The sequence below is a fragment of the Aythya marila genome, assembly GCF_965140915.1.
Source record: "Aythya marila genome assembly, chromosome: 8".
Lineage (NCBI taxonomy): Eukaryota > Metazoa > Chordata > Aves > Anseriformes > Anatidae > Aythya > Aythya marila.
The window spans coordinates 3,677,562-3,692,411 of NC_139049.1; the positions used below are offsets into that span (position 1 = coordinate 3,677,562).

Sequence of the window (14,850 nt, forward strand, 5' to 3'; positions counted from 1 at the left end):
GGGGCAAGGTGAATCATATTTAGCTAAATAGTATTTATAGATTGGCTCCATTGTGCATATAGTTTATACACATGTGCATATAATTCCTCCAGTGTGGAAGAGAAAGCAGAGCCTATGCTGTGTTTTAAAAACTTCTCTCTAGTATTGAAAGATATCTGTCAAGGAAACTTATTATAAAATATGAATAAAATAATCAATGTTTTTAAAACAATTGAAGGCAATGGCCAGTATCTGTCTCTTTAGTTTGATTTCTAAAGACTTTACATATTCAGAGCTATTAATAGCAACAGGAAGGGAGTTGTACCAACAGAAACATAATACTTCAAGGCTTTTCCTCCCAGGGATTCAGGGTGTGTGCCTACTCAAGCAAGGTAAAATTTAGCTTCATTAACACTGTAAGAACAGGGGTATTTGGATTTTTTATTTTTTTTTTCCTTCCATGAGAGGACCCAAGAAATTCATTGTTAATTCATTTACCTATGTGGTAAGTAATTTTTTTCAAGTATTGCTTTGCCAAAATTGGCCTCCAAGGCAACAATTTAATCCATCTTGAGAGCTGGCAGAGGCTTTGTTATAAACTTCCTCTAGGATCCTAGAAATGTACACAATTCATTTTTATATAATTTCTAACATTGTATAATTCGCTGGAAGGATATGGTTTTCTTCTTCTCCTTTTTCACTTTATTTTACCATATACGTGCAAGTACACAAATTAATATAATCTGTACTACAACTAAAGTATAAAAGAAAGCATCCTTAACTGTTATTTACCTGATGATGGCCATGCAATCCCACATGCTAAACAGGCCATTAGATTAAAATTTAGTGACCGGGAGAAGCTAAGATAGAAAATTGTGGAAGGAAAACAGGCTATTACCTTTACTAACTGCTAATAGTTTTTGTGTATTTTTATATATGTTGCACACACACATTTGCATGCCTACACATATTTAGACATATAATACAACATTCTAGGGATAGTTTAACTTCCTTTGTCTATGTTATTCTCAGTTTGAAGTTTTTTCCCCCTTATGAACACATTTTTCCATGAAACACCTATCAGTTTAGCTCAGAATTTATGATTTGATGGATGCATGACAACATTATTTATAATACTAAAGAGATCAGGTTAAAGTAAAACAGATGTAATGGGTGTTGCTACTGGCTAGTATCCTTTCCATATGTAAGTTTTCCATCACTTAGTATACATTTTATGCTTTTAAGCCAGATAATACCACCACACTGAGCCTCAGAAGAGTCTATCTGGATGCATTCAAGACAAAAGCTGTTTGCTGCTTACTGTGCGATGTTAATACACTCTTGAGTGAACCAGCTGGAAGTAGTTTGCAGACTAATGGTGGAAACCGCCTTCAGCTTTGAAGGCATTAAACTAGCCTTTAACTAAGACAAATGAACCTTATATCTTATGGGAGTGCTGTGAAATAGCATACAGCCAACAAGTAAGTTTCTAACAAAACAGTTTTGGGAAAAAAAAAAAAAAAAAAAAAAAAAAAATTTAGTTGTCTATTTATATGTATTTAATCTAGAATAAACACAAGTTTTCAGATTTTCAATTTTTCTATTTCTTGTTGGCATATTTATCACTTTTAAAATGCAAAATCTTTGTTGTATCTGTTGAAGAGAACACTTGTCATTCAACAGAGGCCTCTCAAACACCAGGGCTTTGGGTTAATTTACAGCAGGCTGTGGTAGGCATTTTCAGTGAGGGACCTTCAATAAAATTTATCTCCTCTCCATTCCTCTGCTGTCAGAAGGTCAAGACTAGAAGCAGACAGATGCATAGCAGCAATGCATTTGTTCAGTGTAAGAATACAAAATTAATTTTAATGCTGAGTAAGAGGCCCCTTTTGTGCTCAAAAAAAAAAAAAACAAAAAAAAAAAAAAAAAAGCTAAAAATGCTACAGAAGTCAGCTCATCAAGAAACAAAATAATCAGAAAAGTTAAGATATACAAAATGGTGAGTCATGAACTTAGTAACCATGCTTTCCAGAACGTATGTGCTATGTTTTCAACTAGTAACCATCTATCAATGCCATTTACTTCAAACTAACTTTTTCACATATATTTTCAAAAAGCGAAAGCTTCTAGCTGTTTACCAGTAATGAGATGTTTGTTCCTAGAAACTGTATTGTTTACTACAAAGAAAAGTACTGTATTGTTTACTACAAAAAAAAGTATTGTTTACTACAACAATAATCTATAATTCACTATACAGGTGTTATTACCTTAGGTTATTTTATTTATTTATTTATTTATTTTCAAAGGAAATCAGTGTGACAAATAAAACTGAGCATGGTGTTGCTTGTAGAGAACAGCCCTGGACAGCTGCTATGGTTATGAAATGACAGGATTTCTCTGCACCAATATTCAGACTTTGCTATAGAAATGGACAACAAAATTCGTACTTCCAGATGTGAAAGTGCTTCTGAGGTCCTACTTCTGGATTTTTGTTGAAGATATTCTTTAACCCACTTTTGTGTATTACTTCATCATGCAACCATTTCACCACATGCTTTTGATTCCCATTATTACTCCTGTATTAGGTATCCAGTACAAAATAGAAGTGAACAAAGGAAGTAAAGCCAAAACATACAACTTGTATTGCATATTCAGTCATACAACGAACAGGTTCTGCATGACTCTAACAAAGGAAAAATATACAGTTGCCAATTATGGAAACAGGTTAACAAATTATTCTTCCAATTTTTTTTTTTTAATTTTTTTTTTTGGCTTTAGGTTGCAGAATAGGTAAATAATTTCCTCTGGGTATGTTGCTGGCAGGCAAGTTCTGAAAACCTTGTTCCAAGAATCCTGAAAACAGACTGAAAACACAGCTGTTCAGATTCACTGATCTGATGACAAGACATTGTGGATACTCTTATTGGTGAAGCAGGCTCAAGGGGCAGACAGAGTGACAGCTGGTCCATTTCTTCTCTTGTCCATAAATCCCATTTCAAATAGGATTAAGATAACTGGAAAACAACCTACTGACTGGACAACAAATCCTTCCTAGCAAGAGGATATATGATTTAAACAATTTAAAACGTTTTAAGTGGGCTTTAAATACTTTCTTAATAATGGTCACTTAAAAAGGGAAGCAACATTTTAGAAGCCATCTTCAGGTTAGTTGAAAAATCTGGGGGCTTAGATTAGTGAAAGATGTTAAATCATTTTCAGGTCTGTAAATACGTAACACCGAGAAGTATGGTTTTTAAATGTGTTTAAATAATTTTGAAGAATAACATTAAAAAAAATACTCTAGATCACAAAAATTCAAAACAATGTAATCACATTGATTCTAATTTGAACCTGAACTACTGGTCTTATTTCTTCACCCAATGAAAGCTTAATCACGTTTAGCTCAGAGAACAGATTCTGGCCCAAAACATAATTATTTCTGATGTAAACATTTGCTGCCTCAAATATTTTTGAACAGTTTGAAATCAGCATAAGCAGTTAAACTTTAAGATGAACTTCACAGAATACAAAAATTAAAGAAATCTACGCTAATTTATGAAAGATTAAACAGAAAGCCTATCTTGGCTTTTGCAGCAGAAGTATATTTAATTTAGTGGAATGGTTGAATTTATTCTCAAATCCATAAACTGAATACATTTAAATTCCCATGTAATCTGGCTCTTGAAATACCTCAGTACACTTGCCTTTGAACTTTTCATTTGCTTTTAAGTGGTAATGTTTTTTTAATTTTGGGTGCTGACCAAATGAAGCATATATTAATATTTAAAAAAAGCATCTTCATTGGAGAATCAAATATGGGGTCTTTGCATGTTTGAACAAAACCTCAGGGTGGATCACAGTATAAACAAAACATTAATGCATCCTTAATCTCAGTCTGGAGAGGAATAGTTTGGGTATGTGAACTAGTGATGACATACTAGAAAGGTGGAAATTGAAATTAAATATTAATTCATATTGGAGTATGTAACTTTAAGCGTTCAATCTGGTAACGTCTTAGAGTTTTCTTAGTAATGAGCCCACCAAGCTTCAGGTAAATGTACTGACAAGTATAACCAAATCCCATTGAGTTCAGTCACCCCAATGTATCAGTAGGAAAAAATAAATAAATAAATAAAAATAAATGCTCACTCATGTTGGTGTCCTTGCAGATATTTAAGTTACATGATACTGAGAGGTAAACAAAGATTTTTGGATTCACATTATATCTTTATGCTGTTTGAATTTAGCTTTATCTTGCTTCTATGTTAGAATTTTTTCCACAACTGGATCTTGCTAAAGGCAGTTCCACTTGTTTTACAAGCTTCCTAAATTGATTTTGGGAGGCTGACTCCCACTCGTGTAATTGGAAAGGTCGAAATGTATGCCTTCCTTTAAGAAGCATAATGCAGTTTTCAGCAGAAACCCAAAGCGCACACGAACACACACACACACACACACAAAAACCTTCAAGTCAGCTGAATGGAAATTCATTGTGAGAGTCAATGGCATTTTAGATTCACCTAACACAGCACTGTCATCTTAGACACTGAAATGATGATCCCTGAAATCCTTACTTAGATAAAGCTTCCACTGAGTCTTTTGTAGCTGACAAGTGATTGCACAGATTAACATGCATTCAGTGGTAGAACTGATTGCCTTAAGTTCATTTTACTTTAGGTTATCATCTTTAAAACATTCTTTCAGCTATGAATACAGCTTTTCTAAAAATTAATTTTGGAAATTAAACTAAAGGTGTCACCTCTGCAAACCCCATGCCAGCTACAGTGCTAACATTACAATGGGTTAAAATGTTACAGGTGAAACAAGCTTCACAAGAAATAGAAATACTTAAATTTAAAATATGTTGGTCACCAGAGGCACACACAAAAGGGAAAAAAGAAATGGGAACATAAAAATTTTCTTCAACCACAGTCCTGAAAGATTCTGTTTTGGGCATTTAACAGTTAAAGAAGCAATGGCATGTTAACTGAGCACATTAAAACAAAGAGTTGGCAGCTTCTGAAGGAAAAGGGCTTGTGCTTCACTGTTCCAACTTGTCAGTCAACTCATGCCAGCACTCTCCACGTCTGCCTCTTCTACACACCCTCATTACATGTGTCTGTCTGGACTGATCTGTTCATCTGTTCAGGGACTCTCCGACAAGTCAAGAATTCTGCCTTCTCTCTGCTCTGGAATTGGATCAAATCACCTCAGCATTTTTGTAGCCCCATCAGGAGGCTTTTGTTTATGGTCTCTTTCGGTTTTCCTTCAGTACTTGTCTGTTTTTGATTTCCAGAATGGAGGAAGCTGAATTGCTGAAGGAAAGATTCCAGGCCATAACAGTAAGTGCTTATAGTTATAACTTGCTACTTAAAAAAAAAAAAAAAAAAAAAAAAAAGCTTAGAAATACTATTGTATTAATGAGCTACTTTGTGTTTCCTGCCTACTTTGTGTTTCCTGAAGGATGTTTTAATCTCAGGAAGGAAAATGAAAAAGACTTATGTGTGCTGGAAATTGTTACATTTTGATTCTGTTTTATAAGCTATTGATTTAAGACAGCTAAGTTGCCTGTACTGATCTTACTGGGTTGTATTACACTTTCAAATTTAAAGTTAAAGCAGTGAAATTATGTGTGCAAATAGATACTGGACAGTCTAAAATATCATCACAACTGAATGTTTGCTTGAAGGACAGCAGGTCAAAAGGCAGATAGAGAAATCCAGAACAAATCAATTTTCCCTTTTCACAACCAAATGAAGAGGTGAAAGATTTTCCTTTTTGCATTGTAGAATTAAATAAAAATGCTGAATTGCTGATGCTCTACCTTAAATATGGATGTCTGAAAACTAAAAAGGACAAGCATAGATTAAGCAAATTCCTACCTGTCGGTTTTCAGAGGGGAAAAAAAGGTCTGAGTGAAATTAATGCTGAAGACCTAAGTAAACATTTTCAGTTTCTGTTCTAATGGGAAATCTGCCTCGAAAAGATATAATATTTTGAATAAAATACTGTGTTTTTTTTTTTAAACAAATGTAAATTGATTCTACAAAAAAATGGCCAAATCCAAGTTCTCCTCTGATTTAATCTCTCCTCCAAACAGTTGCAAAATAATTAAATTGAAAGAATTTGGCTGTTTGGGATAAGTAGAAAACTGCAGAAGGATCACTGTCACAGGAATTCTTTAAAAAAATATTAAGGGGGACATTTTTCACACTTTTGGCACAATAGTGAGATTATTTGTGAAACAGATACTACTGTCTGAATTAATTGTGGACAGAGTTAAAAAAAAAAAAAACACTATTGGAACTGAAAAATATGAGAACTCAAAAGGAAATCTACAGGAGGTGAAAAGGATTTGGGGTTGTTTTCCAAATATATTACACTTGATAAAAACCAACAGGTACATTTATCATATTTGCTTCAGACCTGATTCAAACTTACAATGAGGTAATTTGAAATGTTTGGGAGGTGTTTGGTTGGAAAATTTGGTTTGTTTACTGTAATGGTGTTTGAACCTTACTCATAACCTGGACTTTGTCTCTAGTGGATGGGATCAGAAGATAAGAAATGTTTTGAAGTTGCAGAGGAGAAATCCAGGCCTTGTAATATTTTATACTTCCTGGTATCTGACACAACAAATAAGGCAGCACATTCGTCTGCTGAGGACTTCTGTGCACATACGAGGATTACTATCCAGCATCCTCCGGCAACATCTGACTGCAGAGGAATAATGGAGAATTTTTATTTATTTTTTTAGGAAACCCATGACAGTTTCCTGCAGTGCAGGAAATCAGAAATCATGCTTGGTTTCTATTCACAACTTCATTTATTACACTTGCTGCACAACATAACTATGTGCTTTCTAATATGATAGTTGTCTATCAATTCATAGCATTTAATTGAAACAATTCAGTGTATTTGTTGCAATGCACTGCAGAAACAAAGGAGCCTAAATAACGTGAAGTTATAGAATCATAGATTATCCTGAGTTGGAAGGGACCCTTAAGGATCATCAAGTCCAACTCTTGACACCGCACAGGTCTACCCAAAAGTTCAGACCATGTGCCTAAGTTCACAGTCCAATCTCTTCTTAAATTCAGACAGGCTCGGTGCAGTGACCACTTCCCTGGGGAGCCTGTTCCAGTGTGCAACCACCCTCTCTGTGAAGAACCCCCTCCTGATGTCAAGCCTAAATTTCCCCTGCCTCAGCTTAACCCCGTTCCCGCGGGTCCTGTCACTGGTGTTAATGGAGAAAAAGGTCTCCTGCCTCTCGACACCCCCTTACGAGGAAGTTGTAGACTGTGGTGAGGTCTCCCCTCAGCCTCCTCTTCTCCAGGCTGAACAGGCCCAGTGACCTCAGCCGTTCTTCGTACCTCTTCCCCTCTAGGCCCTTCACCATCTTCGTAGCCCTCCTCTGGACACTTTCCAACAGTTTCATGTCCTTTTTATACTGTGGTGCCCAGAACTGCACACAGTACTCGAGGTGAGGCCGCACCAGCGCAGAGTAGAGCGGAACAATCACCTCCCTTGACCTACTAGCGATGCCGTGCTTGATGCACCCCAGGACACGATTGGCCCTCCTGGCTGCCAGGGCACATTGCTGGCTCATATTCAACTTGCTGTCTACCATGACCCCCAGATCCCTCTCTTCTAGGCTGCTCTCCAGCGTCTCATCGCCCAGTCTGTACATGCAGCCAGGGTTTCCCCGTCCCAGGTGCAGGACCCGGCACTTGCTCTTATTGAACTTCATGCGGTTGGTGATCGCCCAGCTCTCCAACCTGTCCAGATCCCTCTGTAAGGCCTTTCCACCCTCATTCGAGTCCACAACTCCTCCAAGTTTGGTGTCATCAGCAAACTTGCTCAAAATACCTTCTATAAGTTATTACCAGGTTTAAGAATAAGCAATGAGCTATTCAAGAAAACAACAAAATTCTACTGCAAATAACTCCACGGCTTTGGGAAGACATATCCCAAAAATCACATCTTGGAATCTCAAGTGCTACCTAAAGGATCTTAAAGAGAACAGAAAGAGGAACTCAGGGATTCACAGCAGTGAACAATACTTGCACTAAAGAGACTTCCATGTGTCTAAGATACCTCCAGGGACATGGACTCCATGGACTCCACCTTGGGCAGCCTGCTCCACTGCTTGACCACTCTCTTAGTGAAGTTAAAGTTAGGCTTTATTTGCATGGATTGACTTCATCCTAATGAACAACACACACTCCAGTTTTTAGCACCAAGTAATTTCTCTAAAGAGTTTTTGTTCTTTTAATTTGCAGGACAAAAGAAAACTGCAAGAAGAAATTACACAGAAACGTCGAAAAGTAGAAGAGGAAAAACTGAAACACCAGCATTTAAAAGTAAGTTGTTGGAGTTATATAACTAAAGATAACCTTAAGTTGTTCAACTTGCATAAGGGTTTTGGATTTTGGAATGCAAATCTTCATGCATTTAAGTCATGCTTTTACTGTCAAATTTTCACAGCTTTTTGGAGTCTTGCCAGGACTCCATTTGACTTTAATAAGCATCATGCTTAAAAAAAAAAAAAAAAAAAAAAAATCACACTCAGGAGCTAATGTTATTTGATCACTTTCATGGCATAAAGTGAGATCATAACCAGGAATAACTCACAGCTGAAAATTAAGCCTCACATTTCAGACTGGGTGTGTACATTCCCTAATTCCACTACAGCAACCTCACTTTCTACAGGACACAGCACAATAATGATGTGCAGTTGCACTTTTATCAGGCATATGGGGAGAGAAAAGAAAAAAAAAAATCCAACACTGACCAATTTTTGTTTCTAGAAATATGCAAGATGTGGTATTTTACATGTCTTATTTAGGAGTGAATAAGAAGTTTTCAAGAAAGACATGGAATGCAATACCTGAAGTATGGTGTCTCATTGAGCAAGCATGGGAGAAGCATAATTAAAGTAGGCTCCTCTTCAAAACAGACACCTGCTCCTAGGTTGCATCTACCCTCTCTTTAGTGTCAAGCCAAGTTATGATACACTGGTTCATTGGGACAGGCAAGCCGCTGCAAGTCACCCATGCTTCAGGTTTTATCAGAAGGTATTGGCCACAAGGACAGGCTTAACAAATTGTGTAATACTATGGGCCTAGATTAGAAAATTATGTCTTCCAATTCCTGTAACAGCAAAAGAGCAACTATCTACTTCCATATATATGGTGTACTACAATTTATGTTTCAAGTTTTTTTGCCTATTAATTCAAACTAACTCCTCTGCCTTTCTTTTGAGGAGGAACTGATCTGTTCTAGACACCTCACGAATTCTTACTAGTGTTGCAGACAGAGTACTAGAGTAGTTCACCAATAGATTTAGTACGTACTTTCACTTAGCACTAATAGGTACCATGGAGTTAAAACATCATCTAGAGGTTTACTTAAAAAAAAAAAAAAAAAAAAAAAAAAAAAAAAAAAATACTCTGAAGGTGTTTTATGGAATTTGACAAAAACTAAAATGCTCCTAGAAAAATATTTGAGATACTAAGCTTAGCAAGGAAGAATCTACTCTCCACGCACATATATGCACAGACAGACAAATGCTTGTTTTACAAATAACTATAGGCCAATGTTCCTAGAAATTCTTTTTACATTAAATCATGTGCTAAATGCACCTACCATGCCATAAAGGTGCACAGTGCAATCCAGAGCCACATATGACATACACTTTTCTAAATGTGGCAACAGAAGACAAATAAGCTTTTTTTTTTGGTTATTGAGCAACTTTTTCAGACAAAGAGTAGTAATATTTCACACATATATGTATACATCCTTTGGAAGACAACAGAGGGTATGATTTCTGTATTTTCTTTAAAATCAGTCACATTGCACATGAAATGAATCCAAGAACTGTATGGGAATTGATTCACTTGGCACAGAGGGATCAAGCATACATTAAAGTATTTATATGTATAGTGTACATATAAATATATTGTATTATCTGCTCAGAGCACCCAAAATAGAAATTGTCTTAGCACTCATTTGGAAGAAAAAAGGCACCTAATAACAGACATTTACTATATCTTCTGCTGCATGTCCTCAGAGACTTGGTCTTTATCAAGGATTGATGCTTCAGACTAACTCAGGTATTTCAGTGGAGTCAAACAACACAAGAAACCTGTGCATAAATCACTTCAAAACAAGTTTAGACCTCTAAAATATTTAGTCATTTCTGTAAACATTACTGAGGGCTCGTTTCCCTAGTGACTAAGGCTGATTTCACTCATTTATAGTATCGCCAGTTGTGTATGGTGAAATTTAGAGCTCAATGACCTAGTCGGCATAACTCACACCTTTCCCTTGGGAAGCTATTGCAGATTCATGATTCTCACTGTTATACAGATGTTCCTGTTAGATGAATGTTGCTATTCTATTCCTAGTTTTGTCCTTAATTCATATTTACAACCCTTAGCAACAGGTTTATAAAAAGGTCTGGGATGGTTTGTTTTTAGTTTGGGTTGGGTTTTTGTTGTGAGTTCCTCTTTGTAAAGTGGAATCTAGCTTCCAACAACTTTGCTGCCCCCAGTCTAACTCCTTACTAGAAAGAGATAGATGAGGTGTAACACGTCTTATTTATCCAGTAGAGCTACATTGGAGAAGAATTGTTTATTCCATACATGTGCCTCTCTACCACATGAAATAGAGGACATGGAAGCAACTACAGCACACCTGGGTGACCAGGGCTTTATGGAACTGCAAGGGCCTAACTGGCACCACGAGGGAGGGTATATGGGAAATTTCATCTTCAAGTACTTCTATGTACTGGCAGCTAGTACTTCCTACTGTCTGGAATATTCCTCACTGAGGCAACAAGGGAAAGGATCAGAATTGTTCGAAAAACATCAGCAGCAGTGGTGTGCGTCTATTTTCCAAGAGCTTTTCCAGTCTAGTTTTTTGTCCTCTGATATGTCTGAATTCCATTAAATACTATCTTGTAGATGCTGGTCACACACCTTTTTCCAGGTGTTGATGTTGAACTACAGCTTGAATGAAAGTTACAAAAATGATTTATATTTCTCCCAGCTTCATGTAAGGTGAACTGCCACACCACTGGGAGAGCAAGACCTGCAAACTCAAAACACCTGTGCCTTCCAGTGGGCAGCTGTGTCTTTATGGGTTAGTTCAGCCTTGTTAAGGATTACAATGGACTTATACCAGCAGCAGACAATTTACAGAATTTGCAGACTGTAGTCACATTGCTGTGAGGATGAACTACAGAAGAAAAGGATCAATTTCCAACATTCTGGACATTTTCAGGGTCTTGCATCACAGCATAAAAACATCCCTTTCCTTTAATGAAACAAGGGCAATATGAAATAAATGTTCTTTCATATTAGAGTTCATATTAGAGCTGCAGGGCATAACATGCACAACTTAAATACTGTGCTAAAGATGCTTTACAACAGAAAGAAATGTTAAACAGCAGAAAGAACCTGACATCCCCAAGGCAGCTGCTCCTGCACTGGCTTGTGCCAATGCCTCATTGGAGTAGCCTTCTGACTAACACCTAGAAATTGTCTGTTGTTCAAAGCTTGTTTCCACTGTGAAGTGTGTTACTCTTTCAGAAGTGGATAAGGAAATTCATGAGGTTATATGACATTTAGTTGTGAGCAGCAAACTATTCTAGGAAAACACAGAAATAACACCATTGTCTATCCCTGTATTTAGGGAGTTTGTTTTCTTGGGTCTGACCCTACATGTACATGAAGCTTTTGTTGATTTCAATGGGGGTTATCAGTTAGTAAGGTCCACAGTGCCAGCCTTGCTGTAGTTCTCACAAGGAATTACAGATTTGAGTCAGCAGTGCAAAACTTTCAGTTCCAACCAGGATTAAAATCTCACTTTTCTAGGAGTCCTACCTAGCACTAAAACCTGAACTCCTCAATTCAGAGGAAATTAACAACTGTTCTCCCTCTATCTTGGGAGAACAGTGTTTTGCAGTCAATAAAAGTTGTGCCAACACCAAACTGTATGCATCTACTAGATCAGATAAAACCATCCCATTAAAGTATCTGTATCCATTTCATCTGAGCCTTTTTATAAGGCAGCAGTCCCTTCCAACTTCATGGCAGATAAGTCCCCAAAGCCAGAGTCAAGGCTCAGAACTTCAGTTTTGAGCAGCCCTTGTTTCCTACAGATTTCTTAGGATCCAGTGTTGTGAGAGAGAACATTGTCCTACAGGGCTAGTGTAACTGTAAACGTTGCTCTCACCTTCTGCAGAAAATACTACCAAAGAGTGCCACAGAACTCCTAGAAAGCTTGCTTTACCCACATTTTCTATCATGCTGTTTGTGTCATATGTGAAGCTGGTTGAAAATATGTATTTAACTACAACCAGATTCTCTATGAACCCTCCACCATTACTTGGCCCTCAGTGATAACCTCACGTGAAGCATACAGTAAACAGAAAAGAGTGGGAAGCGAAAGTTTAAATAACTCAATGCACAGGATGTGGGCAAGGACCCCAGCAGCCACTCCAAGCAGCACTGAGGCAAATGCAGCCTTCTCAGTGCTGGGCATGGCTCTGCCTCAAAGCAGCAGTAGTCAAAATCCAATTTAACTTTCATCCACATCCTACAATTAACACAATTATATATATATTAAAAAAAAAGAAAAAAAAAAAAAACAGCAATGTGGATATCAGATATTTCAAGAAATCTAAATTACAAATGGAAAAATTTTGGTTAATTAAAAGCTTTAGATACATGCTTTCCCTCAATTGAAAATGTCCTAAAGAGTCCTAACTCTCTCTTCTTCCCCAAGGCAGCACTGGATTTATATTCTTGAATTAGACGGAAGGGAGGGAAAAGATAAATAAAGTCTGTATGACTTTCAACCTCTAGCCTACCAATATGAATTTATCTCCATGAATCTCTCTCCCCTGAAATAACATAGAACTCAGATGACTTTAGATGCCACTGTTCACATAGTAGAATGGCTGTAGAAATCCGTGCATACAGACAGATTTTGCAAAATTTGAAGACAACCTAGAGATCTACTTACCTATACATACGACAAGACACTCATTTATAAACCACTACTATACAAAAAAACCCTCCACCTAAACAGGTGTGGACCTAAATATGCAATCCCTGGATCTGACCCTACAGTAGCAGTTCTACATATGTTGTAGGTCTGCTCAAAGACTACCAGCATTCTGAGCTTCACCTTTCCAGTCCTATTCTTACCCCACATCCCCTCACCAGAATACATGCTAAATTACTCAAGTTCTTTTAAACTCAGGAGACAGTGTTGCATCATTAACTCCCCAGAGATCTCTTACCCAAAACAACCTTATTTACAGAAGCTTCTCATCTTTTTCCTCTCTCCCCCAGCATTTATGTAGTGCCATGACCCAATAAACCAGGGCTATAGAAATAAACCATAGCACTTCTGACTGAGGCCTTTTGCATGAATCTGTAATGTGTGCACTTTGGCCCAACCATTCTGCTTTACTGAGGACAAAAGCACCACTCAGAAATGCTGAATACCTTAGGATGTCAGGTAGAAACTGATGTCCTCTACCTTTACTTTGGGTAAACTAATAAAACGGGACACTGTTCTTATTGATTTTCTTTTTAAGTCAATCTCAAAACTTTTTTTTTAGTACTTCTCTTTCAGTGGCAGTCGCCCTGTTAGATTGCTTTATGCTAGATACGACACAAAAGTGTGGAGCACATCTATGACAGCAAGGCAAATACAGTAAATGATTTAATAGACTAACTTTTAAAGTACACTTGTCTGTATTTCTCCTGTCAGAAAAAGGCCTTGAGAGAAAAATGGCTTTTGGATGGCCTTAGTTCTCTCACTCCAAAAGAGCAAGAAGAAATGCAAAAGCAGAATCGAGAGGACCAACAACGAACTCATGAGCTGGAACAAGACATCTTCAGGTAGGGTAGTAACCCTTTCTCTCTGTCTGGGTTTAAGTGGCCCTTCTTTAAATGTCGCGCCTTACTTTGTGAAAGATTACAATGTCAGTGAGGGTTAAACACATGCAGTGTGATACAGAGTAAAGCAGTCTTTTTTGTATTTTCTGATCAGCCAGAATTAGAGCATAAAAAATGCTTCTATGTCGCAAAGCTTCTATGGAAGCCTCTATGTCACCAATTTTGTCAAACCACACAAATATTTTGAAAAGTATTTGTTTCTAATTCCAGATACATGCTATGCTATACTCAGATGTAAGCCACAGTGTATGGTTTTGCCCTAAGAGAGTCATTGTTGAGTCAGATTTTTAAAATATCGGTAAATCATTTTAGAAATTCTTCAATTTTGCTAGATCCCACACAGCCTTTAATACTTGATTTCTACCATAACACAGCACTTCTAAACATCACAAGCTGTCCACCCCTATTAGTGTCACTTGCCTTACTTTCACTTATCTTCCATGCAGTGGTGTCCTCAATTTAATCACAGAAACCTGTTATAGCGAAGGCCTTTTTGTATTTATTTTTTATTAAAAATATTCCTATAAATCTTATTCCCTAGTGCTGCCATCCCACAGAGGGATAACTTTGACCTCCACAGGCAGTCATACATATGGCTCTTTTATTTACTATGAATGTAATTCTAGGCACTCATTACCTTATCTGAAGTTAGCTTTTCCCAAACACAGTACAGCTCTGTATAAAAACTGGATCCAGGCATCCTGAGCGGTACCTCCCATTAGCATCCACAGCAAAGCTGAAGTGTTTTGGTTGCTTTAGATTCAGGAAAGAAACAAAACACACCCACCCACACACACACCCTTTTTTTTTCTTTTTTTTTTTTTTTAGGCTTCTTCCTCTATTTAAGTTCAATATCACCTTCCTCTCTTCTTCCTCAACTGTTCTCCTACACAGT

General features: G+C 37.1%; 1 protein-coding gene across 2 annotated transcripts in view; it reads left to right on the forward strand.

The window, feature by feature from the left end:
- Positions 1-308: 308 nt before the first annotated feature.
- PALMD (palmdelphin) overlaps positions 309-14,850 on the forward strand; it is a 31,759-nt gene continuing 17,217 nt past the window's right edge. The window contains exons 1-4 of one of the 2 annotated variants that reach the window (XM_082765603.1): positions 309-484; positions 5,276-5,321; positions 8,262-8,342; positions 13,768-13,898. In XM_082765603.1, the coding sequence (XP_082621729.1) occupies positions 5,277-5,321; positions 8,262-8,342; positions 13,768-13,898 (257 nt within the window). In that variant the 5' untranslated portion in view covers positions 309-484; position 5,276. Of the gene's footprint in view, positions 485-5,046; positions 5,322-8,261; positions 8,343-13,767; positions 13,899-14,850 lie in introns of those variants that run through there. The other variant, XM_082765602.1, reaches the window with a different exon arrangement.